Source organism: Haematobia irritans, chromosome 2 (assembly GCF_050003625.1).
Source record: "Haematobia irritans isolate KBUSLIRL chromosome 2, ASM5000362v1, whole genome shotgun sequence".
Taxonomy (NCBI): domain Eukaryota; kingdom Metazoa; phylum Arthropoda; class Insecta; order Diptera; family Muscidae; genus Haematobia; species Haematobia irritans.
Window position 1 is genome coordinate 10,847,396 of NC_134398.1, and position 27,596 is coordinate 10,874,991.

The following is a 27,596-nucleotide window of genomic DNA, read 5'->3' on the forward strand; positions in this document are numbered from 1 at the left end:
TCTCAACATATTATTCTATAAAAAATTTTATTTTATAGAAAATTTTGTCGAAATTTTATTTCTATAGAAAATCTTATTTCTATAGAAAATTTTGTTAAAATTTAATTTTATTGAAAATTTTGTAAACATTTTATTCTAAAAAAGATTTATAGATACATAAATACATACAAAATTTTTGCAAAATATTATTCTATAAAAAATTTTATTTTATAGAAAATTTTGTCGAAATTTTATTTCTATAGAAAAGCTTCTCAAATTTTTTTTATAGAAAATGTTGTAAAAATTTAAATTTTATAGGAAATTTTCTAAAAATTTTATTCTATAAAAACGTTTAAAAACGTTAAAATTTTCTCAAAATGTTATTTCTATAGAAAAATTTCTAAGAATTTTATTTCTATAGAGAATTTTCTCAACATTTAATTTCTATAGAAAGTTTTCTCAAAAAAAAATTATTTTTATAGAAAATTTTCTCAAAATATAATTAAAAATAGAAAATTTCTTAAAATTTTATTTCTATAGAAAATTTTCTAAAATTTTATTCTATAAAATATTTACACATACATACATTAATACGTAAAAATGTTTTAAAATTTTATTATATAAAAATTTTTATCTCTATAGAAAGTTTAATCAAAATTTTATTTCTATAAAATTTTCTTAAAATTTTTTCTTTAGGAAATTTTCTCAAAATTTTATTTCTATAGAAAATTTTCTCAAAGTTGTATTTCTATAGAAAATTTTCTCAAACTTTTAATTTGTATAGAAAATTTTCTCAAAACTTAAGTTTTATAGAAAATTTTCTCAAACTTGTTTTTTTTCTCAAAATTTTATTTCTATAAAAAATTTTCTCAAAATTCTCAAAAATTTTAGTAGTAAAGGATGGGAGGTATATTAACTTTGTCATTCTGTTTGTAACATATCGAATTATTGCTCTAAGACCCCATAAAGTATATATATTCGGTCGTGGTGAAATTGTGAGACGATCTAAGCATGTCCGTCCGTCCGTCTGTTGAAATCACGAAACAAGCTATCGACTTGAAACTTGGCATAAGTAGTTGTTATTGATGTAGGTCGGATGGTATTGCAAATGGGCCCTATTAGACCACTTTTATATATAAACCGGCCCCCAGATTTGGCTTGCGGAGGCTCTTAGAGAAGCAAATTTCATCCGATCCGGTTGAAATTTTTCGTCTTACTACTAAAGATGACTAATAGTTTAAAAATTACATTCGAATTTTTTGATAAGTGTACAGTGATTACAGTCCACTGCTCCGTTTCTCTGTTAATTCACAAATTTACTAAAGAGCACTTATAGTTTGAAAGTCAATGTGGTTATAACTATCACCCAAGATTGAGATCACCCTGTTATAGAAAATTCGTTTTTTTTTTGTTAATGTACTAATCTGCTAATAGTTTGAAAATCACTTTCAAATTGTTTGACGAGTGTTTACTAATAACATTCCACTGTTATAGAGACTTTAATTCTCTGTTGATTTACTAAAAAGGACTAACCGTTTGAGAAGCACGAGCGCGAAGACTAAAATACCAAGAATATAAAAATTGTTGATATTAATTTCTTTTATTACTTAAACAAGTAATTACCAGCCACCTTGCCTATATTAATTTTAGTTAAATCAAATTTCCAAATGGTTATATATATATAGGGTGGTTGACATGTAATGTAATAATTTAAGACGCTATATTTTCAATATTATTTTCCAAAAGCAAGAGTACACGCACATGAATATACAATCTTGTTAAATACCACAAATATAAATTTATTTGATATTAATATATTTTATTACAAATATCGGAACACTTTACTACTAATAATTTTAGTTAAATCGAATTTTCAAGAAAGAATTGATGCTCACTAGGGGATATTTCTTTTGTCATACAATGAGAGAAATTCTAAAAGTCTTGACAAAAATATAAAAGTGTGAATTTTGTAGATTTATTTAATTTGTGTTTTTTCTTTTGTTCCATTTCAGAGTTATACAATCATCACATCCAGTATGTAATACAATTATGTTACTTGGTGTCATCATATGTCTAACATCCGTCATATTATTGGGTATCGATGGACGTTTTGTTAGTTCAGACGAATATCCTAAAGCAAGTATTTTCCCAGTTTGTTTTTTCTCTTAGCATAAAAAAATCGTATTTCACTGGAAATCTATTTTCAATTGAAAAATTAAATTCATATAAAAAATGAATTTCAATTGGAAAAACATTTCATTAACTTAAATTTCATTAACTTTTGAAATCTTTGTTTCTCCCCTCAGGTTTGTCAAGCTAGAGCTTGGCTTCTATCCACCGGTTTTACATTAGCTTATGGTGCCATGTTCAGTAAAGTATGGAGAGTACATCGTTTCACCACAAAAGCGAAAAGAGATCCAAAGGTTAGTATTTGTATTTAAGATTAGAACATTTTGAAGAGTACAAGTTTTTTAAAACTCTCCCTCTCGAAATAATGGTAAATCTCATGTAGTTAGACTGGGCTTTAACAGCCTTTTAACGGAATGTAAACTGCAGATATCCTCTCTCCGATTAACGTTAGAGGTAGACTAGGCTTTAACAGCCTTTTAACAGAATATAAATTGCAAATATCCTCTCTCCGTTTAACATTATCTGACATATTTTTAGCAGTTAACATCCTAACAGACTTAAAAATATATATGTAGGATAACAGACATGTTCTCCATATGATATAAATGTTAATTAGCTAACTCAGCCCTAATGGACTTTAATGAAAATGGGGGTAAATGATTAATTTTCATTGGAATTTTTCTTTCCAATATATTTCTTTCTTGTTTATGTCAATTGACCATAATCTCAGTTTCGATTTAAAAATTAAATAACCATAATTCTGTGATATTATCCCACAATCATGAAACACAACGTTGCTCAAACGGAAGCATATATGTATATGCAGAAAGTTAATTATAATATGCAAAGGTGATATTGAAGGGGGGACAAGCCATCATTGCATTGAGTGACATTTCATAAATTAACTGAAAATGTCAGAATTTAAATCGCATTAATTTCGATCAGAATTGCACTATGGTATTTCATGTGGTAGGTTCTGTTTAAGAATAACAACAATAGTGATACTGATGATGATAATGATCTGTTATGATGTTCACATAAAATGAACTTTACCATCGTTATTACAACTATAGACTATGTTTATTTTCCCCCTTACATTAAACATACAACACGAAAAATATTTGTTAACATCGCGGGAAAACATGAAGACAATTAACAAACATATAATTAATTATAATTTATAATTGAATAAAAATATTCATTATAGCATTTTCCTGAAGAATATCATTGTTTACCATTCGGAAATGTATTTTTAATAACCATTCAGGTGATGCAGGTAAAAAAACGGAAACTGTGCAATATATTTCAATTTATTTGATAATAAAAAGCACACACCAACTTTCCATGAAGGTGAAATGAAAATGGAAAATCTCTAAGATAGACTATAATAATGTTATAGCGGTCATTAAATTTATTAAATCTCGAAATATAGATATTTGTTTTAATATAATATACATAAATATTATTTTTTAATTCATCATCTCTATAAGCTAACCTCTAATTCATCATGTACATTATTATTATTATTAGTTTATTTAAAATCATAATAAATTATGAAAATAAATACAAAAAAATGAAGGCACTAACAACTAAGGTTTTCGACCTATTCATCATGTACATCTCTAGTTGTTCGTCCTGAATATTGCCCAAGATTGAGACGCCCTGTTATAAAACTTCGTTTCTCTGTTAATCTACCATAGAGAAATAATAGTTTGAAAATCACCTATTATAGAAACTTCGTTTCTCTGTTAATCTACTATAGATGACTAATAGGTTGAAAACCATTTTAGAATAGTTTATTGAGTGTACATTAATTGCATTCCACTGCAATAGAAATTTCTTTTATCTGTTAATTTACCACAGAGCACTAATAGTTTGAAAATCACTTTCGAACCATATGCATCGTTTCTAGAGTTTGTTTATTAATCCACCACAGAGTCCTAATAGTTTAAGTTAGTTTAGGTATAGTGGCAGCCCGATATTTTTTAGGCTCACTTAGACTATTCAGTCCATTATGATAGCACAGCTGTTAACTTCTCCTTTATCAACGAGTGCTGTCCGGTTTAATGTTAAGCTTAATGCCAAGGGACCTACTTTTTATAGCGGAGTCCAAACGGCGTTCAACATTATGGTGAAACCACTTAAAGAAGCTTTGAAACACTCAGAAATGTCACAAGCATTACTTAGAGAAGAGATCCACCTGTGAAAATCTTTTTGGTCTTCGGTCGAAACTGGGGTTGAATCCACAACCCTATGTATGCAAGACGGACATGCTAACCATTTCACCAACCATCTCCCAATATAGTTTGAAAATCACTTTCGTATTCTTTGATGTGTGATTGAGAACACCCCCTGGTAATAGAAACTTCAATTCTCTGTTAATCTACTTTAGATGACTAATAGTTTGAAAAGCATTTACAGATAATTTAATGAGTATACTCTGATTACATTCCACTGCAATAGAAATTTCGGTTCTCTGTTAAACTTCTAATGAGTGTGGTCCTAACTATCAACCATGATTGAAATCTCCCTGTTATAGAAATTTCGTTTCTCACCAATGACGCCTAAAAGCACTGTCGAAGACTTTGACGAGTGTATGCTACTGTTGCTACTCAAGCCAAAAATAATCTACTAGGAGAAAATTTTATCAAAAAAAAAAAAAACCAAACTTTAGTTCAAATGTTATTTTTATAGAAAATTTTGTTAAAATTTTATTTCTATAGCAAATTTTGTCGCAATTTTATTTCTATAAATTTTTTTTTAAATTTTATTTCTATAGAAAATTTTGTCAAAATTTTATTTCCATAGAAAATTTTTTCAACATTTTATTTCCATAGAAAACTTTGTCAACATTTTATTTCCATAGCAAATTTTGTCAAAATTTTAATTCTATGAAAATTTTGTCAAAATTTTATTTCTATGAAAATTTTGTCAACATTTTATTTCTATAGCAAATTTTGCCACAATTTTATTTCTATAGGATTTTTTTTTTTCAAAATTTTATTTCTATAGAAAATGGTGTCAAAATTTTATTTCCATAGAAAATTTGTCACAATTTTATTTCTATCGATATTTTTTCAAAATTTTATTTCCAAACAAAATTTTGTCAAAATTTTATTTCCATAGAAAATTTTGTCAACATTTTATTTCTATAGAAAAATTTGTTTAAATTTTTTTCTATAGAAAAATTTAGTCCAAATGTTATTTCTATAGAAAATTTTGTCAAAATTTTATTTCTATAAAAAAAAAATTGATCAAAATTTTATTTCTATAGAAAATTTTGTCAACATTTTATTTCTATAGCAAATTTCGTCACAATTTTATTTCTATAGATTTTTTTTCAAAGTTTTATTTCTATAGAAAATGTCAAAATTTTATTTCTATAGAAAATGTCAAAATTTTATTTCTATAGAAAATTTTGTCAAAATTTTATTTCCATAGAAAACTTTGTCAACATTTTATTTCTATAGAAAATCTTGTCAAAATTTTATTTCCATAGAAAATTTTGTCAACTTTTTATATCCATAAAAAATGTTGTCAACATTTTATTTCCATACACACAAAAAATTTTTTTTCTGATTCAATCACGAAATTAATTGATCCAATTAATTTTTTAATTGAAATGTCTTCAATCACGAAAATGATAGTATCAATCACAGTTTTAATTGGGCATAGAAAAAAGTCTTGATTAAAAAATTAATTGATTTCATTACCAAATTTCAATTAATTTTTTAATTGATTCAATTAAAAATTTAATTGATGTTGATTGCAAAACTCAATTAATTTATTAATTAAAAAAAGGTAACTATTTTCAATTACCTTTTGAATTGGCTTAGAATTTTTATTTGGATTAACAATTGATTGTTTGAAAAAAAAATTTTAATTAAAAATTTAAAAAAATGTTAATCACTTTTTTAACTGACTTAGTCTTCCGAATATGATTAAAAGTTTATTGTATCAATTAACTTTTTAATTAAAAATTTTAAAAGTTTCAATCATTGACTTAATTACCTTAATGTTTCTATCTTGATTAAAAAGTTAATTGTACCAATTAATTTATTAATTGAAAAAAATTTCAACTTCAATTAACTTTTTAATTGGAAATATTTTGGTGATATTTTTTTCTGTGTAGCAAATTTTGTTAAAATTTTATAACTATAGAAAATTTTGTCAAAATTTTATTTCTATAGAAAAATTTGTCAAAATTTTATTACTATACAAAATGTTGTCAAAATATTATTTCAATAGAAAATTTGTCAAAATTTTATTTCTATAGAAAATTTTGTCAACATTTTATTTTTATAGAAAATTTTGTAAAAATTTTTTCGGAGGGTTCAAGTGCGGTTTTTGTTGGGTTTAATAAACTGCCTGAATTTATTCTGATAATTGGTTGATAGTTTTGCTGCAAGTAGAGGATGCTGATGAGGAATGTGGTAATTCCGAAACGTGCGTCCATCCAACCATCTTGCAGTCTATAGGGCTTTGCCCAAATAAATTTGACAAACATTCTTTTCCTCTGTTGGTTAAGCTACTCTTGTAGTTTAGTCAATGTATGGTTTTAAGCTGAAATAAAAAAAAACAACAACAATGCTTAAAGAACAAAACCAACAATAACAAAACAAAACAAATGAAAAATTTTTTTTTTATATAAAATTTTGTCAAAATTGTATTCCTATAGATAAATTTGTCAAAATTTTATTTCTATAGAAAATTTTGTCAAAATTTAATTTCTATAGAAATTTTGTTAAAGTTTCATTTCTATACAAAATGTTGTCAAATTTAATTTCTGTAGAAAATGTTGTCAAAATTTAATTTTTATAGAAAATTTTGTCAAAATTTAATTTCTGTAGAAAATGTTGTCAAAATTTAATTTTTTATAGAAAATTTTGTCAAAATTTTATTTCAGTAGAAAATTTTGTTAACATTTTATTGCTATAGAAAAGTTTGTCAAAATTTTATTTCTATACAAAATGTTGTCAAATTTAATTTTTGTAGAAAATGTTGTCAAAATTTAATTTTTATAGAAAATTTTGTCAAAATTTTATTTCAATAGAAAAAAAAATTTTTCAAAATTTTATTTCTATAGAAAATTTTGTCAAAATTTTATTTCTATAGAAAATTTTGTGAAAATTTTATGAAATTCGGAGTCGATCTAAGCATGTCTGTCCGTTCGTCTTTTGAAATCACACCAACTTCCGAACCAAACAACCTATCGACTTGAAACTTGGCACAAGTAGTTGCTATTGATGTAGGTCGGATGGTGTTGCAAATGGGCCATATCGGATCACTTCTACGTATAGCCCCCATATAAATGGACCCGCAAATTTGGCTTGTGGACCCTCTAAGAGAAGCAAATTTCATCCGATCCTGCTGAATTGGGTACTAGTCTCTAACAACCATGCAAAAATTGATTCACATCGGTCCACAATTATATATAGCGCCCATATAAACCGATCCCCTGATTTGGCTTGCGGAGCCTCTAAGAGAAGCATATTTCTTCCGATCCGGCTGAAATTTGTCACATGGTGTTAATATATAGTCTCTAACAACCATCCAAAAATTGGTCCATATCGGTCCATAATTATATATAGCCCCCATATAAACCGATCCCCCGATTTGCTTTGCGGAGCCTCAAAGAGAAGCAAATTTTGTCGGATCAGGCTGAAATTTGGTACATGATGTTAGTATATGGTCTCTAACAACCGTACAAAAATTAGTTCCCATCGTTCCACAAGTATATATAGCCCTTATATAAACCGATCCCCAGATTTCATCTCCGGAGCCTCTTGGAGGAGCAAAATTCATCCGATCCGGTTGAAACTTAGTACGTGGTGTTATTTCATGGTCTCTAACAACCATCCGAAAATTGGTCCATATCAGTTCATAATTATATATAGCCCCCATATAAACCGATCCCCAGATTTGCGTTGCGGAGCCTCAAAGAGAAGCAAATTTCGTCCGATCCGGCTGAAATTTGGTACATGATGTTAGTATATGGTCTCTAACAACCGTGCAAAAATTAGTTCACATCGTTCCACAAGTATATATAGCCCTTATATAAACCGATCCCCAGATTTCATCTCCGGAGCCTCTTGGAGGAGCAAAATTCATCCGATCCGCTTGAAATGTAGTACATTTCGCTAGTATATGGCCTCTAACAATAATGCAAAATTGGTCCGTATCGATATATATTATCCCCAATCACAGACAAATCACGATTGCCACTCGAGCCAAAAATAATCTACCAAAATTTTATTTTCATAGAAAATTTTGTCAAAATTTTATATTTCTATAAAAAATGTTGTCAAAATTTTATTTCTATAGAAAATTTGGTCAACATTTTATGTCTTTAGGAAATTTTGTCAAAATACAATTTCTATACAAAATTTTGTCAAAAATTTATTTCTATACAAAATTTTTCTCAAAATGTTATTTCCACAGAAAATTTATGAAGCATTTCATAGTTGGGGAGGAATATTTTGCAAAATCTTCCAAACCATCAAGAATTCTACCAATCTAGCAAACAGTAAAAAATCTGCCCGTTTTGGTACACTCGTGTTCATAATTGTATATAGCCCCCATATAAAGCGAACCCCATATTTCAATTCTGGCTCTGTAATTACCGCACAAAAGTTCATATCGGTTCGTAATTATTTCTTTCCTATATATAGCGGTCAAGAACTGAATATATACGTAGTTAATCGACCTTTCTTTTGTCTACTATATATCCCGCAGGGACTAACTTACAATTTAGAAGATGATGTTAAGAAGTTTTAAGATGCCTTGTCATCGGCCGCCACTCAAGTAATTTAATTGTGGATGATCGTCTTTAGTAGAAGTTTCTATGCAATTCACGGTGGAGGGTACATAAGATTCGGCCTGTCCTAACTTACGGCCGTATATACTTGTTTGAAATTGAGTTTCATCGGAGAAACCCAAATTAGGTAACTGACCACTTTCGTGCAAGCGAAGCAAATCCTTGGCTCTTTACGGTCTAAGCTTTTTTGGAAACTTTTTGGAACGTCAATGGCTTTAATCCATTTTTCAATATGTGTTCCAACTGTTCGTGCGATATTCAGCTCACGAACAAGTTTTCTACCACTGCGGCGGGCAATAAAAATTTTGGCCTTCTTTCTGGCCAGATCATCACTCTTGAATTCCATCCTGAATAACTTTATTTTTGAAAGAAATACATCAAAAAACTTTTGAAAGCTTATAACTAATAAAGGAGCTGTTAAACGAGTGATTTAGAAATGATGGCAACCTAAATTTGGTTGCAATACATATAGGCCACATTGTACATTCTTATTTACCTTTTATTTGTTGGACTGCGTATATTTAAATAGAGACTCTTTAAGGGAATTTGTTTTTAGATTCTTAACTTTAATAGGCTTATATTAAGAATAATCAAGTTTTTTAATTAGAAAAATATTTTTTTTTTGAATTTTCGAAAAATCCTAAAATTGAAAAAATTGTATGTGGAAATGGTAAATTTTTAAAGTAGGAAAGTTTAAAGTTTAATAGTCGAGAAATTTGTATTTTCTAAAAAAATATTGCCATTTGATTGCCTTACATTCAGTGACTGTAGTCTGATTGGTTGTGTGGGTCTGTGAGTGTGCGTTTGGCTTTTCTTATATTAGCATCTATAAAACAGTTTGAGTGTCATTGGTTCAAAGTTGCTAGTAAGAGAGTGAGTTTAATTAAAGGCACATTAAAATTTTTAGTGTATATCGTGATGAAGAGAGTGAGGTGGGAGAAAACCAAAGAGAAATCAGAGCTCTCCTCTGTGGTTTAAATCTCTATTACCATTGCATTTCACATAGCTGTTAATGCTGTACTCATGGTTCACTGTGCGTATATGTTATGAAAAAATTTCATATGAAATACGTATACGCACCCAGGGCTAATTAGAGGAAGCCAATTATACACGAATAACAACTTCCGAACACAGAAAAAATGTTCATGAAAATTTTTCCAAGTAAAGTCTTAATTGAGTTTTAAAAAATATTCAATTAAAAATTTAATTGATTCAAAAATTTTTTTTTTAATTTAAACAAAAATCAATCACAAAAATATTAAATGCCTTTATTGACATGTAAAAAGTCACAATAATTATCATTGTTTTAAAAACCATTCCCGTTTTTTCCCCCATCATTCCACAGAAAAAAGTCGAACCCTGGAAACTTTATACCATGGTATCCGGTTTACTTTCCGTTGATTTAGTCTTGCTGATAGCATGGCAAATATTTGATCCTTTACAAAGGATATTGGAAACATTTCCCCTTGAAGATCCCATATCGACAAGTGATGATATAAAAATACGTCCAGAATTGGAGCATTGTGAAAGTGAAAAGAACTCAATGTGGTTGGGTAAGTAAAACTGAAATATAGTCATAGATAAAAAACAGAAAATCATCTAGTCAATAATGTAATATGTTATTTATTATCTATTTTTTATGTCTGCTATTGTTTTTTGTCCCTTTTTTGTTTTTGTTTTTTCTTGCTCAGGTCTTGTCTATGGCTACAAAGGACTGATTCTGGTCTTTGGCCTTTTTCTGGCCTATGAGACACGTTCCATAAAAGTGAAACAAATCAACGATTCACGTTATGTGGGCATGAGCATCTACAATGTCGTAGTTTTGTGTTTAATCACGGCACCTGTGGGGATGGTGATTGCATCACAACAGGATGCATCATTTGCCTTTGTGGCATTGGCTGTGATATTTTGCTGTTTTTTGAGCATGTTATTGATATTTGTGCCAAAGGTAAGTAAACGAAGCGCTAAAAATGTTAATAGATTCTTTAAGGATTTTTTTATTATATTCTCTAAAAATATGTAATTTGTTTTTTTGTTGTTGTCGTATAGGTTATTGAAGTCATACGACATCCTAAGGATAAAGCTGAATCGAAATATAATCCCGATTCGGGTATATCAAAAGAGGATGAGGAACGCTATCAGAAATTGGTAACAGAAAACGAAGAACTACAACGACTGATATCACAGGTAAGTGATTAGATTTTAATTTAGTTTCACCATCCTATGGTTGAAGGGTATAAAAATATAACCAAAATATCTCTCTCTATTACAGAAAGAGGAAAAAATTCGCCTACTACGCCAACGTTTGGTGGAGCGTGAAGCTCAAATGAAAACCGCCGATGCAAATGGTTGCGGAGGCCCGCCAACAACAACCATCAATAATGGTATGCATCCACCCGCCGTAACAGCCACAGGTACCTCATTATCGGTACACACAACGGCAACGTCCTCACATCTAACACCCGCCGCATCACTAGCAATTACACAAGGTAAGTTAGCAATCTCCTCAATCTCATTGGGTTGTTTAAATGGGTCGAATGGGATTTTTTTTTTGGAAACTCAAACCAGCGCTTAGAGTAACTCAGTGCTAATTATATGCAGTTGGAGTCATTGAGAAAATGGACAAAAGTACCAGGCCAAAAAAAAAAAACGAACAATGGCCATCAACTATCAACATTTATGTTCAACAGTTAATTAAACTGAACAATGGTTTGTGGTGTATGGTTTTTGGTTATTTGGTTATTTGGGAGAGAGAGAGAGATAGTGTATGCTCTTGTTTGAAACATTAAATTTTATGATGTGACAAACATTGATGGTTTTTCCAATATTGTGTTAGGGGAAAACGTAAATGACACTACTGTTGAAATATTCTAGGGAATTGGTATGATAAGTGGAGGAAAGTCAAAAATAAATTTTTACTTGGGTTCCCCTGTACGTCTCTTATAAAAATCGTCTTTAAATTCAATTATTTTCTTTAAGTTTTTAAAAACCAATGCAAGAATGATTGAATTTCCAAGTGCTTTGGAATTAATTGTCACAGTTGGTAGATATCTAACAAAATGGCAAATTTTCTATTAATATAAAATTTGGAAAAATATTTCTACAAACATTAAATTTTGACAAAATTTTCTAAAGAACTACAATTAAAAATTTTCAAATTTTCTTTAGAACTAACATTGTGACGAAATTTTCTTTAGAAATAAAATTTTGACAAAATTTTCTGTAGAAATAAAATTAAAAAAAAAAATGTTCTATAGAAATAAAAATTTAAGAAAATTTCCTGGAACCACCGTGGTGCAATGGTTAGCATGCCCGCCTTGCATACACAAGGTCGTGGGTTCGATTCCTGCTTCGACCGAACACCAAAAAAGTTTTTCAGCGGTGGATTATCCCACCTCAGTAATGCTGGTGACATTTCTGAGGGTTTCAAAGCGTCTCCAAGTGGTTTCACTGCAATGTGAAACGCCGTTCGGACTCGGCTACAAAAAGGAGGTCCCTTGTCATTCAGCTTAATATGGAATCGGGCAGCACTCAGTGCTAAGAGAGAACTTCACCAATGTGGTATCACAATGGACTGAATAGTCTAAGTTAGCCTGATACATCGGGCTGCCACCTAACCTAACCTCCCTGTAGCAATAAAATATTGAAACAAAATATTCTATAGAAATAAAAATCTGAAAAAATTTTCTTAGAACTAAAATTTTAAGGAAATTTTCTATAGAAATTAAAATTTGAGAAAATTTTCTACAGGAAAAAAACCAAAAAACAATTCTATCAAAATTTGCACAAAATATTCTAGAAATGTAAAAATTTTTACAGAGAAGAAAAATTTCAGAAAATTTTCTATAGAAAAAAAAAATTTGACAAAAGTTTCTATAGAAGTAAAAATTTCGAAAAAAAATTCTGTAGAAGTTAAATTTTGACAACATTTTCTACGGAAATAAAATTTTGAGAAAATTTCTATAGAAAAAAAAAATTGAGAAAATTTTCCATAGAAATAAAATTTTGAGAAAATTTTCTATAGAAGTAACATTTTTAAAAAAAAAATTTATAGAAGTAAAAATTTGAGAAACTTTTCTATACAAACAAAATTTTTGAAAAAAAATTCTATAGAAATAAAAATTTTGACAAAATTTTCTATAAAAATAAAATTTTGACAAAATTTTCTATAGAAATAAAATTTTGAAAAAGCTTCTATAGCAGCAAATTTGGACAATATTTTCTATAGAAATAAAATTTTGAAAAAATTTTCTCTAGAAAAAAAATGTTGACAAAATTTTCTATAGAAATAAAATTTTGACAAAATTTTCTATAGAAATAAAATTTCGAAAAAATTTTCTATAGAAATAAAATTTTGACAAAATTTTCTATAGAAATAAAATTTTGACAAAATTTTCTATAGAAATAAAAGTTTGACAAAATCTCCTAAAGAAATAAAATTTCGACAAAATTTTCTAAAGAAATAAAATTTTGACAAAATTTTCTATAGAAATACAATTTCGACAAAATTTTCTATAGAAAAAAAAATTTTGATGAAATACTCTATAGAAATTAAATTTTGACAAAATTTTCTATAAAAATAAAATTTTGACAAATTTTTCTATAGAAATAAAATTTCGACAAAATTTTCTATAGAAATAAAATTTTGACAAAATTTTCTATAGAAATAAAATTTTGACAAAATTTTCTATAGAAATAAAATTTTGACAAAATTTTCTATAGAAATAAAATTTCGACAAAATTTTCTATAGAAATAAAATTTTGACAAAATTTTTTATAGAAATAAAATTTCGACAAAATTTTCTATAGAAATAAAATTTTGACAAAATTTTCTATAGAAATAAAATTTCTACAACATTTTCTATAGAAATAAAATTTTGACAAAATTTTCTATAGAAATAAAATTTCGACAAAATTTTCTATAGAAATAAAATTTCGACAAAATTTTCTATAGAAATAAAATTTCGACAAAATTTTCTATAGAAATAAAATTTTGACAAAATTTTCTATAGAAATAAAATTTCGACAAAATTTTCTATAGAAAAAAATTTTGACAAAATTTTTTATAGAAATAAAATTTTGACAAAATTTTCTATAGAAATCAAATTTCTATAAAATTTTCTATAGAAATAAAATTTTGTAAGTAAAGTAAATGTGGTTAAAATCGGTGACCTTGAATTTAATCGTTAACGTGAATTTGTTCGTGATTGTGACTTTTTTGTCTCTGTTCTAACGTGAGTGTGAATTTTATCGTGAACATGAATTTTATCTTGAGTTGGATCGTGAAAGTGAATTCTATAGAAATAACAAATTTGAAAAACGTTTCTATTGAAATAAATTTTGACAAAATTTTCTATAGAAATAAAATTTTAACAAAATGTTCTATAGAAATAAAATTTTAACAAAATTTTCTATAGAAATAAAATTTTAACAAAATTTTCTATAAACTTAATACGTGTAAAATTTTTAATTTTCGTGTAAGATCATACTATCAAAGTCAATAATTAAAAAAAAAAACTGTAAAAAATTAAAAAAAAACTGAAAATATTTTCTATAGAAACAAAATGTTGAGGAAATTTTCTATAAAAATAAAGTTTTGGGAAAATCCTCTATAGAAATAAAAATTTTGACAAAATTTTCTGTAGAAGTTATATATTGACAAAATTTTCTACGGAAATAAAGTTTTGAGAAAATGTTCAATAGAAGTAAAATTTAGACCAAATATTCTATAGAAGTAAAAATGTTGACAAAATTTTCTAAAGACATAAACATTTTGAGAAGATTTTCTGTAGAAATACGATTTTGAGAAAATTTTCTATAGAAATAAAATTTTGGCAAAATTTTCTGTAGAAATAAAATTTTCGCAAAATTTTCTATAGAAATAAAATTTTGAAAAAATTTTTCTATAGAAATAAAATTTTGGCAAAATTTTCTATAGAAATAAAATTTTGAGAAAATTTTTCTATAGAAATAAAATTTTGGCAAAATTTTCTATAGAAATAACATTTTGAGAAAATTTTTCTATAGAAATAAAATTTTGAAAAAGTTTCTATGGAAGTAAATTTGGACAATATTTTCTACAGAAATAAAATATTGAAAAAAATTTCCATAGAAATAAAATTTTGAGAAAATTTTCTATAGAAAGAAAATTTTGACAAAATTTTCTATAGAAATAAAATTTTCTATAGAATAAAAATTTTCTATAGAAATACAATTAAAAAAAAAAAACTTTCTACAGAAATAAAATTTTAACAAAATTTTTTATAGAAATAAAATTTTGGCAAAATTTTTTATAGAAATAAAATTTTGTGAAAATTTTTCTATAGAAATAAAATTTTGAAAAAGTTTCTATGGAAGTAAATTTGGACAATATTTGCTACAGAAATAAAATTTTGAAAAAAAATGTCCATAGAAATAAAATTTTGAGAAAATTTTCTATAGAAATAAAATTTTGACAAAATTTTCTATAGAAATAAAATTGTGGCAAAATTTTCTATAGAATAAAATTTTGACAAAATGTTCTACAGTACTAAAATTTTGGCAAAATTTTCTGTAGAAATAGAATTTAAAAAAAAAAACTTTTTACGGTAATAAAATTTTAACAAAATTTTTTATAGAAATAAAATTTTTGCAAAATTTTCTATAAATTTAAACCCTTAAAATTTTTAATTTTCCTGAAAGGTCATACTATCACATTTCATTGTGAGTAAGTTCTCCCTGTTTGTAGAAGTAATATCTGCCCCTTGCAACCTAAAATCGTTATAAAATGTATAATTCGACACATTTGCACTCCAAGGGATATTTATACACCCGAAAAATTGCAGCTAATAGGAGAGATAGAATACTGAAATTGCACATACTGAAAAAAAAAACTTCTAAAATGAAATATTAAAAAATTTCTTTCTAAGAAGTAAATTCATGTTAACAAACCACAAAAATTTGATTAAAAACTTCAATATAAAGATTTCTTAAATCTTAAATTTTGGTAAAATGTTCTCCAAATTTTGGTAGATTATTTTTTGGCACGAGAGGCAACCGTGCTCGAAACTCATAACACTAGAGGTATTATATGCAAAATATACCTCGCCAACTAAGAGGTACTTCAATTTTCTATAGGAATAACATATTCTATAGAAATAAAAATAAAAAAAAAACTGTTGGAATACAATATTGACAAAATTTTCTATAAAAATAAAATTTAAGAAAATTTTCTATAAATATGAAATTTTGTGAAAACTGTCAATAGAAATAAATATTTGAGAAAATTTTCTATTAAAAAAAATTTTACAAAATTGTCTATAATATTAAAACATAAAAAAATCTTATAGAAATAATATTATAAAAAAAATTTCTATAGAAATAAATATTAAAAAATATTCTATTGCAGACATATTTTGACAAAATTTTCGATAGAAGTAAATTTGAACAAAATTTTCTATATAAATAAAATTTTGATAAAAGTTTCTATAGAAATAAAATGCTGACACAATTTTCTATAGAAATTACATTTTGACAAAATTTTCTACAGAAATAAAATTTTCCAAAAATTTAGAAATAACATTTTGAGAAAATTTTCTACAGAAGTAAAATCTGGACAAAATTTTCTATAGAAATAAAATTTTGAGAAAAATCTCTATAGAAATATAATGTTGAGAACATTTTCTATAGTAATAGGATTTTGAGAAAATTTTTTATAGAAATAAATTTTCTATTTAAGAAAATGTTCTATAAATATAAAATTTTGTGAAAACTTTCTGTAGAAATAAAATTTTGTGGAAAATTTTCTATTAAAAAAAATTTTGTCTATAAAATTAAATTGTCTATAAAATTAAAACATAAAAAAATTTTATAGAAATAATATTATAAAAGCATTAGCTATAGAAATAAATATTAAAAAATATTATATTGCAGACATATTTTGATAAAATTTTCGATAGAAGTAAATTTGAACAAAATTTTCTATATAAATAAAATTTTGATAAAAGTTTCTATAGAAATAAAATTCTGACACAATTTTCTATAGGAATAAAATTTTGACAAAATTTTTTATAGAAATAAAATTTTCCAAAAATTTTGAAATAAAATTTTGAGAAAATTTTCTACAGAAGTAAAATCTGGACAAAATTTTCTATAGAAATACAATTTTGAGAAAAATTTCTATAGAAAAATAATGTTGAGAAAATTTTCTATAGAAATAAGATTTTGAGAAAATTTTCTATGGAAATAAATTTTCTATTTAAGAAAATTTTCTATAAATATAAAATTTTGGGAAAATTTTCTATTTAAAAAAATTTTGTCTATAAAATTAAATTGTCTATAAAATTAAAACATAAAAAATCTTATAGAAATAATATTATAAAAGCATTTTCTATAGAAATAAATATTAAAAAATATTCTATTGCAGACATATTTTGTCAAAATTTCCGATAGAAGTAAATTTTAACAAAATTTTCTATATAAATAAAATTTTGATAAAAGTTTCTATAGAAATAAAAATCTGACACAATTTTCTATAGAAATAAAATTTTGACAAAATTTTCTATAGAAATAAAATTTTCCAAAAATTTTGAAATAAAATTTTGAGAAAATTTTCTACAGAAGTAAAATCTGGACAAAATTTTCTATAGAAATACAATTTTGAGAAAAATTTCTATGGAAAAATAATGTTGAGAAAATTTTCTATAGAAATAAGATTTTGAGAAAATTTTCTATAGAAATAAAATTTTCTATATGTGGTAAAATCCCTCGCATCACTCAGTCTTATCATATATATTTTTTTGCTGAACTTAAACAGAGATCAAATTCTCTTTGCTCATTTCTCTTTCGTTTATAAAGAGGCATTTTACTCTTTCTCCAAAAAGAGTTTTTTTTTCATCGAAGTTGATATGTTCATGGCTTCCGGGTTAAGAGAACAATTTTCACTGCTTTTATATAATGAAGATATACTCTTTTAGAGACCAATTTCTCTTTCGTTTATATCGAAATATTTTATGTTTTCTCCAAAAATAGGTTTTTTCGGAGATCGGATTTGTCGCTTTCATGGCTTTCGAGTTAAGAGAAAATCTTCTATCCCCTAACAGTTTATCATTTTTCATATAGTGGGGTTTTACTCTTCCCCCCAAAACAGGGTTTACGTTGGGGTTGCTGCCTCCATGGTTTATCTGAGTCAAGATCAAATCTTCTGCCTCTCCCCTTATCATGCCAGTTTTCTGCCTAATTACTGTTAGAATAACTCCATAAAGACAAAGTCAAACTGAAATTTGACTTTGCCCCATTAACCATTCAATGTTCAAATATCAGCAACAACCTAACCTCAACATTTCATCAATGACACACTCATTATCACTACCACCACCACTACCACAACCACCACCACTATCACCACAACAACGAATCCTATCATCGAGAAATATGATGTACATCATCTACATGAATATCATTAACAAAAATTTTCCATAAAAATCCTACCATTCTATAGCAGCAATGGCCGCTGTGGCAGCCATGGCCGGTGTTGAGACAGCCACCCCTAATATGACCACAAGTGAGGCTACCACACCGTTGTTGTTGAGACCCATACGTAGGCAATCATCGTCATGTAATTCCATAACATCATCGATATCACCAACCATGGGTATAATGGCATTGATGCCAACCGCCCTAACACAGCGTCCAGTGACTCCAACCATGAGGTATACGTGCGATGATACGGCATTGCAGCCTCTCATACAGCCCGAAGGTATTACATCGACATCGGCCACCTCGGATTTTGATAGTGCGATATGCATGGGTGGTGGATGTTCTCAATTAACCGCAACGACAACAACCCGTTCGCGGGCCGCCAGTCAATCATCGGCCTTTGAGTTTTCTGATAATTATCTTTGAAAACAACAACAACAACCAGTGTGACAGGATATAAAAAGCCAAGGGTCCACACAGAAGAATTCATATGGAAGGGAAATTTTTCAATTTCGTTTGATTTATTTTGCAAATCGCAGAGACACTATTTGGGCCTGAAAAAATAAAAACATGAACCAGAGATGAAGCAAATTAAAGGGTAACAGTTTTCAAAATTTTCAACAGCAAAATTTTATTGGCCATCACTTTTTAATAGAATTTTTTGGAAACTTTTAATTTTTTTATTATTGTGTTTTATTATTTGGCTTTAAATGTTATCGAAATTGTGATGTCCCAAAATTGCTTCAACTCCAAGGTTTTAAATATTCACACCTTATGACCCAAGCTGGATTGACAAAACTTGTGGTCTATTTATGTTTAATATTTTTTTTTGTATATATTTTAAAAATAAAATAAATAATTTTTTTTGGTTTTTGTATTTTAGATATCCTGGCATTTTATGTTGGACTTGGTAAAGATTACAATTTTTTTAAAAAATATTATTTTTTTGTTTTTTGGTTTTTGTATTCATTTTTGTATAGACGTCTTTGTCCAGCACATAAAAAAATTAAAAAAAAATCTATATCCACAACCATGATTTTGTATATAAACACAGTGAAACCTCTTTGAAGTTGACACAGAAGATCCCAAAAAAATATTTCCCATATTTGGGAAACCAGCACCCAAGAGAATTTTTACAAAAGTGGGAGTGGAAAGTTCACTGTTAGCTGATGTCTTAGAGGGTCTTTTATTTCATTTGTCGTCATTTAAAATTTATTTTGTGAAATTTTTATATATTCGTTCATAATAACCTCGTCGCTAGAACAAATATGAGACGGTATGAAAATGGGCGCCAGAAAAATAAGCCCAATAATAAAAGAAAACAATGCCACAAATGTGGAGCGACGCTTCATTAAGAATATGAGCCTCAACAAAATATGATTGGAGCCTGCAAATCGACCCCAAAGAATGATTAGGGGTCATATTTATTTCGATTTAAAAGACCTTGTGAAAATGAACCCTAACTGATGGGAAAAATAAACGCCGTAGATCAATCACGTAAAACAAAAATCTGATGCGACACCATGAATATGGGGACCCATTGAAAATTAGCCGCAAAAGCTAAAGGAAATAGGGGCTCGTTTGTCTTATAGAAATAAACCCCAAATATTTCCAATGTAAATTTACCTCAATTTCCTTTTTGCGATTGTACTTCCTTTTCAAGTGGACCTATTTTAGCTGTCAGGCATTTTGTTGCCTCAAATTTGTTTTTTACGTGGTCTAAGATTTTACCCAAAGGACAGAGTCCACAGATAGCCAACACGATTCCAAGAGACGTACTCAGTAATACTCGTAAATATTTAATTTTTTCATTAAAATTAGGATTTTTCCATGATTTTCCTGAACCCCAAAATAAAATTTGGGGGTCCATTTTCCTCGGGTCTATTTTCATATCGCCATCTGAATGGACACAGTGACAAATCCGACCCACATGAAAACTAAGCACAATCACGATTGCCACAGTTGGTAGAATACTACCAAAAATTATAGATTTTTTTACTGCTTGGTAGATTGGAAGAATTCTTCATGTTTTGGTAGATTTTGCCAAATAATCTCTCCAATTATTATTCTCTCCAACAATTTGTTATAGAAATGGAATTTTATCAAAATTTTCTATAGAAATAAAATTTTAACAAAACTTTCTAAAGAAATAAATTTTTTTTCACAGAAATAAAATTTTTACAAAATTTTCTATAGAAATAAAATTTTAACAATACTTTCTAAAGAAATAAAATTTTTTTTCACAGAAATAAAATTTTTACAAAATTTTCTATAGAAATAAAATTTTGATAAAAATGTCAACATAAATAAAATTTTCTTTGGTAAATAATAAAATTTTAACAAAATTTTCTATAGAAATAAAATTTTGAAAAAAATGTCTATATAAATAAAATTATGACAAAATTTTCTTTAGAAATAACATTTTGACCAAGTTTTCTATAGAAATAAAATTTTAACAAAATTTTCTAAAGAAAAAAGATTTTGACCAAATTTTCTATAGAAATAAAATTTTGACAAAGCTTTTTTATAGATATAAAAATTTCACAAAATTTTCGATAGAAATAAAAATTTTACAAAATTTTCTGAAGAAATTAAATATTTAGAAAATTTTCTATAGAAAGAAAATTTTGACAAAATTTTCTATTAAAATACAATTTTAACAAAATTTTCTTTTAGAATACAATTTTGACAAAATTTTCTATAGAAATAAAATTTTGGCAACATTTTCTGAGAAATAAAATTTTGACCAAGTTTTCCATAGAAATAAAAATTTGACCAATTATTCTATAGAAATAAAATTTTTACAAAATGGTCCACAAAAATAAAATTTTCTATAGAAAAAAGATTTTGACCAAATTTTCTACAGAAATAAAATTTTGACAAGATTTTCTATAGAAATAAAATTTTGACAAAATTTTCTTAGAAATAAAATTTTGTCAAAATTTTTTATAGAAATAAAAACTTTGACAACATTTTCTATAAAAATGAAATTTTGGGAAAATTTTCTATAAATATAAAATTTTGACACATTTTACTATAGAAATAAAATATTGACAAAATATTCTATAGAAATAAAATTTTGAGAAAATTTTCTATAGAAATAAAATTTTGACAAATTTTACTATAGAAATAAAATATTGACAAAATATTCTATAGAAATAAAATTATGAGAAAATTGTCTATAGAAATAAAATTTTGTCAACATATTCTTAGAAATAAAATTTTGACCAAGTTTTCCATAGAAATAAAATTTTGACCAAGTTTTCTATAAAAATAAAATTTTCACAAAATGGTCTTTAAAAATAAAATTTTAACAAAATTTTCTATAGAAAAAAAATTTTGACCAAATTTTCTACAGAAATGAAATTTTGACAAAATTTTCTATAGAAATAAAATTTTGACCAAGATTTTCATAGAAATAAAATTTTGAAAAAGTTTTCTATAGAAATAAAATTTTTACCAAATGGTCTATAAAAATAAAATTTTAACAAAATTTTCTCTAGAAAAAAGATTTTGACCAAATTTTCTACAGAAATAAAATTTTGACAAAATTTTCTATGGAAATAACATTTTGTTAACATTTCCTTAGAAAGACAATTTTGACCAAGTTTTCCATAGAAATAAAATTTTGACCAAGTTTTCTATAGAAATAAAATTGTTACAAAATTTTCTATAGAAATACAATTTTGACAAACTTTTCTATAGAAATAAAATTTTGACCAAGTTTTCTATAGAAATAAAATGTTGACAAAATTTTCTATAGAAATAAAATTTTAACAAAATTTTATTTATTTTATTTTAACAAAATAGAAAAAAGATTTTGACCAAATTTTCTACAGAAATAAAATTTTGATAAAGCATTTTTATAGAAATAAAAATTTCACAAAATTTTCGATAGAAATAAAAATTTGACAAAATATTCTGTAGAAATTAATTTTTTAGAAAATTTTCTATAGAAAGAAATATAGAAGAATTTTCTTAGAAATAAAATTTTGATCAAGTTTTCTATAAAAATATTTTTTTTACAATATTTTCTACAGAAATAAAATTTTAACAAAATTTTCTATAGAAAAAAGATTTTGACCAAATTTTCTATACAAATAAAATTTTGAAAAGGCTTTTTTATAGAAATAAAAATTTCACAAAATTTTCAATAGAAATAAAAATTTGACAAAATTTTCTATAGAAAAACATTTTGACAAAATTTTCTATTGAAATACAATTTTAACAAAATTTTCTATTAGAATACAATTTTGACAAAATTTTCTATAGAAATAAAATTTTGTCCACATTTTTTTAGAAATAAAATTTTGACCAAGTTTTCCATAGAAATAAAATTTTGACCAAGTTTTCTATAGAAATAAAATTTTTACAAAATTGTCTATAGAAATAAAATTTTAACAAAATTTTCTATAGAAAAAAGATTTTGACCAAATTTTCTTTAGAAATAAAATTTTGACAAAGCTTTTTTATAGAAATAAAAATTTCACAAAACTTTCGATAGAAATAAAAATTTTACATAATTTTCTATAGAAAAAGATTTTGACCAAATTTTCTATAGAAATAAAATTTTGACAAAGCTTTTTTATAGAAATAAAAATTTCACAAAACTTTCGATAGAAATAAAAATTTCACAAAATTTGTTGTAGAAATTAATTTTTTAGAAAATTTTCTATAGAAAGAAAATTTTGACAAATTTGTCTATAGAAATCTAATTTTAACAAAATTTTCTATAAGAATACAAATTTGACAAAATTTTCTATAAAAATAAAATTTTGACAAAATTTTTTTAGAAATAAAATTTTGACCAAGTTTTCTATAGAAATACATTTTTTACAATATTTTCTATAGAAATAAAATTTTAACAAAATTTTCTATAGAAATTAAATTTTAAGAAAATTTTGTATAGAAAGAAAATTTTGATAAATTTTTCCATACTAATAAAATTTTGGCAAAATATTCTATAGAAATAAAATAAAATTTCGAAACAAAATTTATACAAAAATTCCTATAGAAATGAAATTTTAACAAAATTTCCTATAGAAATAATATTTTTCAAAAATTTCGATAGAAATAAAATGTTGACAAAAGTCTCTATAGAAATAAGATTTTGACAAAGATTTTTATAGAAGTAAAAATTTGACAAAATTTTCTAATGAAATAAAATTTTGACAAAATTTCTATAGAAATAAAATTTTGACGAAATTTTCTATAGAAATAAAATTTTAACAAAATTTTCTATAGAAAAAAGATTTTGAACAAATTTTCTATAGAAATAAAATTTTGGCAAAGCTTTTTTATAGAAATAAAATTTTCACAAAATTTTCGATAGAAATAAAAATTTTACAAAATTTTCTGTAGAAATTAAATTTTTAGAAAATTTTCTATAGTAAGAAAATTTTGACAAAATTTTCTATAGAAAAAAGATTTTGACCAAATTTTCTATAGAAATAAAATTTTGACAAAGCTTTTTTATAGAAATAAAAATTTCACAAACTAAAACTAAAAACTAAACTAAAAATTTCACAAAATTTTCTCTACAATTACAAATACATACAAATACAATTTTCAAACAAAATTTATACAAAATTTTAACAAAATTTCCTCTAGAAATAAAATTTTGACAAAATTTCCTATAGAAATAATATTTTACAAAATGTTCTATAGAAATAAAATGTTGACAAAATTTTCTATAGAAATAAGATTTTGACAAAGATTTTTATAGAAATAAAAAATTGACAAAATTTTCACAAATAAGTAAAATTTTAACCAAATTTTCTATAGAAATAAAATTTTGGCAAATAAAAAAAAATTTAAAAAATTTCTTACAGAAATATAAGTTTGAAAAAATTTTCTTTAGGAATACAATTTTGAGAAAATTTTCAATGAAAATAAAATTTTGACAAAATTTGCTATAGAACGAACATTTAGACAAAATTTTGTATAGAAATAAAAGTTTGAGAAAATTGTCCCATGGTTTTTGGGCTATTTTTAATGGGGTCCCATATTCATAGCGCCCAATATTGGCATAGTAAATAGTGAAAATAGGTCCCATTTGAAAATGAAACAGAATCCCAATATGGAAATTTGAAATATTCGAGGTTTTTTTTATAATGCAAACGGCCCTCAAAAATAAAACTAAATAACGTCCAAAATAAAAATTACTTCCAAAAGCATAAAATTAAAAATTTAGTGGTATTGTTTTGCATATAATTTTTTTTATACCATAAAACCACATAGTGGTCAGGGTATAATAACTTTGATCTGCCAAAAAATGTGCCTACCAGAAATATTGTTTTTAGACCCCATAAAATATATACCGATCGACTCAGAATCACCTCCAGAGTCGATCTAGCGCTTGGTGTCTGTCCGTCTGTCCATGTATTTGTTGTTCACAGGATTCCGGTCGCAATTATTAACCGATTTTGCTAAATTTGGTACGTGGCGTTTTTTTTGGTACAGAGAATAACACTATTAAATTTGGAAAAAATCGGATCAAATTTAGATATAGCTCCCATATATATGTATCGTCCGATTTCGATAAATTGGGTCAGATTGCGCTTATTTACTAACCGATCAACGTCAAATTTGCCACAAAGTAATCCAATCGACCACACTTTAAGTGTGCCAAATGTCATCGAAATCGGTTCAGATTTAGATATAGCTCCCATATATATGTATCACCCGATTTTACCAAATTTGGACATAAGTCCCTTATTTATCAACCGATCTGACTCGAAGTTGGCCAAATCTAGTTTTCTATACTATATGTGCAAAAAATCATCGGTTCAGATTTAGCTATAGCTCCCATATATATCGCCCGATTTTCACGAATTTGGCCATAAAACCTTTATTTATCAACCGATCTTATTCAAACTTGACTTACTGTAATCTTCTATAGCACTGACCCTACGTGCAAAATATCATCCAAATCTCTTCAGATTTATATATATGTGAGCGGAGGGGGGGAGGGTAAATTTTTAAGACCACTAACGTAAACAAATTAATTAAATGCACTTGTTCATGTTGTGGCACTTATATGCTGGGGCACCGTTTTATTATAATATTACAAAATAAATTTTTGTATTTTTTATTTATAATGCAACACAAACTAATAAAAATATATTTTTATTTTATTTTTCTATATTTCCAGATACACACGATCATCATACATGAAAAAACGTGTCAATTTCCTTTACGTGATAGGTAAATTTTAATTAAATAATTAAAAAAAAAAAATAAAAAAATTTAGTTAAAAAAATTTCTGAAAAAAAAAACACAAAAAGACACATATACAAAAATTCATTAAAACCTAAAACTATATATAAAAATATATGAAACCCCTCCGTTATAAATATTAAGGGGATTTTTCTGATAAAATGGAAAACCCCAAAAACGAATTGAAAATTATTTTAAATAAAAAATAAATGTTAGGCTCTAAAGGCAATTTTCGGAGAAAATATATATAAATAAAAGAAACATTTTCTAGATTTATTTAAAAAAAAAAACAAAAACAATTTCATATATTAAGTGTAGATAATTTTAAAAAGCAAATAATTTCAAAAGTGAATTTTTTCAAACGAAATATTTCAATGGAATAGTAAATTACAAATAACTAACAAAAAATAAATAGATTAATAAAGTAATTGTTAAACAAATACTCTCTGTTAAGCTAATGTGGAATCTTTAAACTTTTGTACAAATATTTTGTACCTATTTTTTCATTTTTTTAGAAAAAATGTATTAAGTTTGAGTGTTCTCATTAAAATAGGAATATATTTTGGTTTTTGTTCCGTGTTTTTTTTTAAGAATGTAGATAAAATAATTTTATAACCAAAGAAAAAAATAGTTATATATACTCGTAATAATACCTACCGCCCCTATATCTATATACTCTTAAGAAGGCAAAAAAATATTTAAAAAATAAAAAAACACAAAAACTAAAATTAAATATGGAACGTTATGTTATTGTGAACTCTAACGTTTAGTTTCAAAACTGAGGAATTTTTACACAAACCAAAGAAAAAACAAACTTAACTGTTGTGTAAATAAAAAATGTTTTTTTTTTAATTTATAAAAAACAATTATAAAAAAATTAAAACCTTAAAGAAAACGTTTTTTTTTTTCAAATAATTTATTAAATAATTATTTTTTTAATTTATAAAAAATTAAAAACCTTAAAGAAAATATTTTTTTTTTAAATAATTAGTTAAATAATTATTTTTTTATAATTTATAAAATAATTAAAAACCTTAAAAAAACTTTTTATTTTTATTTTCTTATAGTTGTTTACAAAAACTATGAGAAAACCTAATTTATTTAACAAAGAAAAAAGCTATGTATGCAATATATTTTTCAATTTATAATTAATTTTCTAGAAATAAATAATTTTTTAAATTATAAGAAAAACAATTATAAAAAAATTAAAAACCTTAAAGAAAACATTTTTTTTAAATAATTAATTAAATAATTATTTTTTTTTTAATTTATAAAAAAAATTAAAAACCTTAAAGAAAACATTTTTTTTTTTAATAATTAATTAAATAATTCTTTTTTTTTAATTCATAAAATAATTAAAAACCATAAAAAACTTATTTTTATTTTCTTATAGTTGTTTACAAAAACTATGAGATAACCTAATATTATATTATGCAATATATTTTTAAATTTATAATTAATTTTCTAGAAATTCTTAAGGTTGCCATTTCAATTGTATATATTTGTATTTATATTAGCGATAATATGGTGTTTTTAGATGAAGAATGTAATAAAATAATTAATAATATATTTTCAGTGAATAATTAACTGAAATATTAATGAATATAATATATTAAAAATAATCTTGAACTAAAAAATAAAACGATTTAAAGACATTGGCTTTACATACCCAAAAAAAAATAAAGTAATAAGCAAGGAGAGGAACTTTAAAAAAAAATTAAAAACATATTTTCACTAATTTCCAATATTTTCCAAAAATTTTCTATCATTTAATTAAAATACATGCAAGTAAATAAAGGACAAATAACAATGGAGGTATTTAGTACGCGAACTTAAGGATCAATAAATTTGACCAAAGGCCGATTCTACTAGAAGATAGGATCCATGAAACTTTTAATTGAAATTGTTAAACAAATACTCTACATATTTTCACTAATTTCCAATATTTTCCAAAAATTTTCTATCATTTAATTAAAATACATGCAAGTAAATAAAG

General features: G+C 25.3%; 1 protein-coding gene across 1 annotated transcript in view; it reads left to right on the plus strand.

Moving 5' to 3' along the window:
- GABA-B-R1 (gamma-aminobutyric acid type B receptor subunit 1) overlaps positions 1 to 19,383 on the plus strand; it is a 543,509-nt gene extending 524,126 nt beyond the window's left edge. The window contains exons 12-19 of the mRNA XM_075294217.1: positions 1,992 to 2,115; positions 2,286 to 2,402; positions 10,272 to 10,479; positions 10,618 to 10,874; positions 10,976 to 11,113; positions 11,199 to 11,415; positions 19,266 to 19,282; positions 19,363 to 19,383. Of these exons, the coding sequence (XP_075150332.1) occupies positions 1,992 to 2,115; positions 2,286 to 2,402; positions 10,272 to 10,479; positions 10,618 to 10,874; positions 10,976 to 11,113; positions 11,199 to 11,415; positions 19,266 to 19,282; positions 19,363 to 19,383 (1,099 nt within the window). The remainder of the gene's footprint in view (positions 1 to 1,991; positions 2,116 to 2,285; positions 2,403 to 10,271; positions 10,480 to 10,617; positions 10,875 to 10,975; positions 11,114 to 11,198; positions 11,416 to 19,265; positions 19,283 to 19,362) is intronic.
- The last annotated feature ends 8,213 nt before the right edge of the window (positions 19,384 to 27,596 follow it).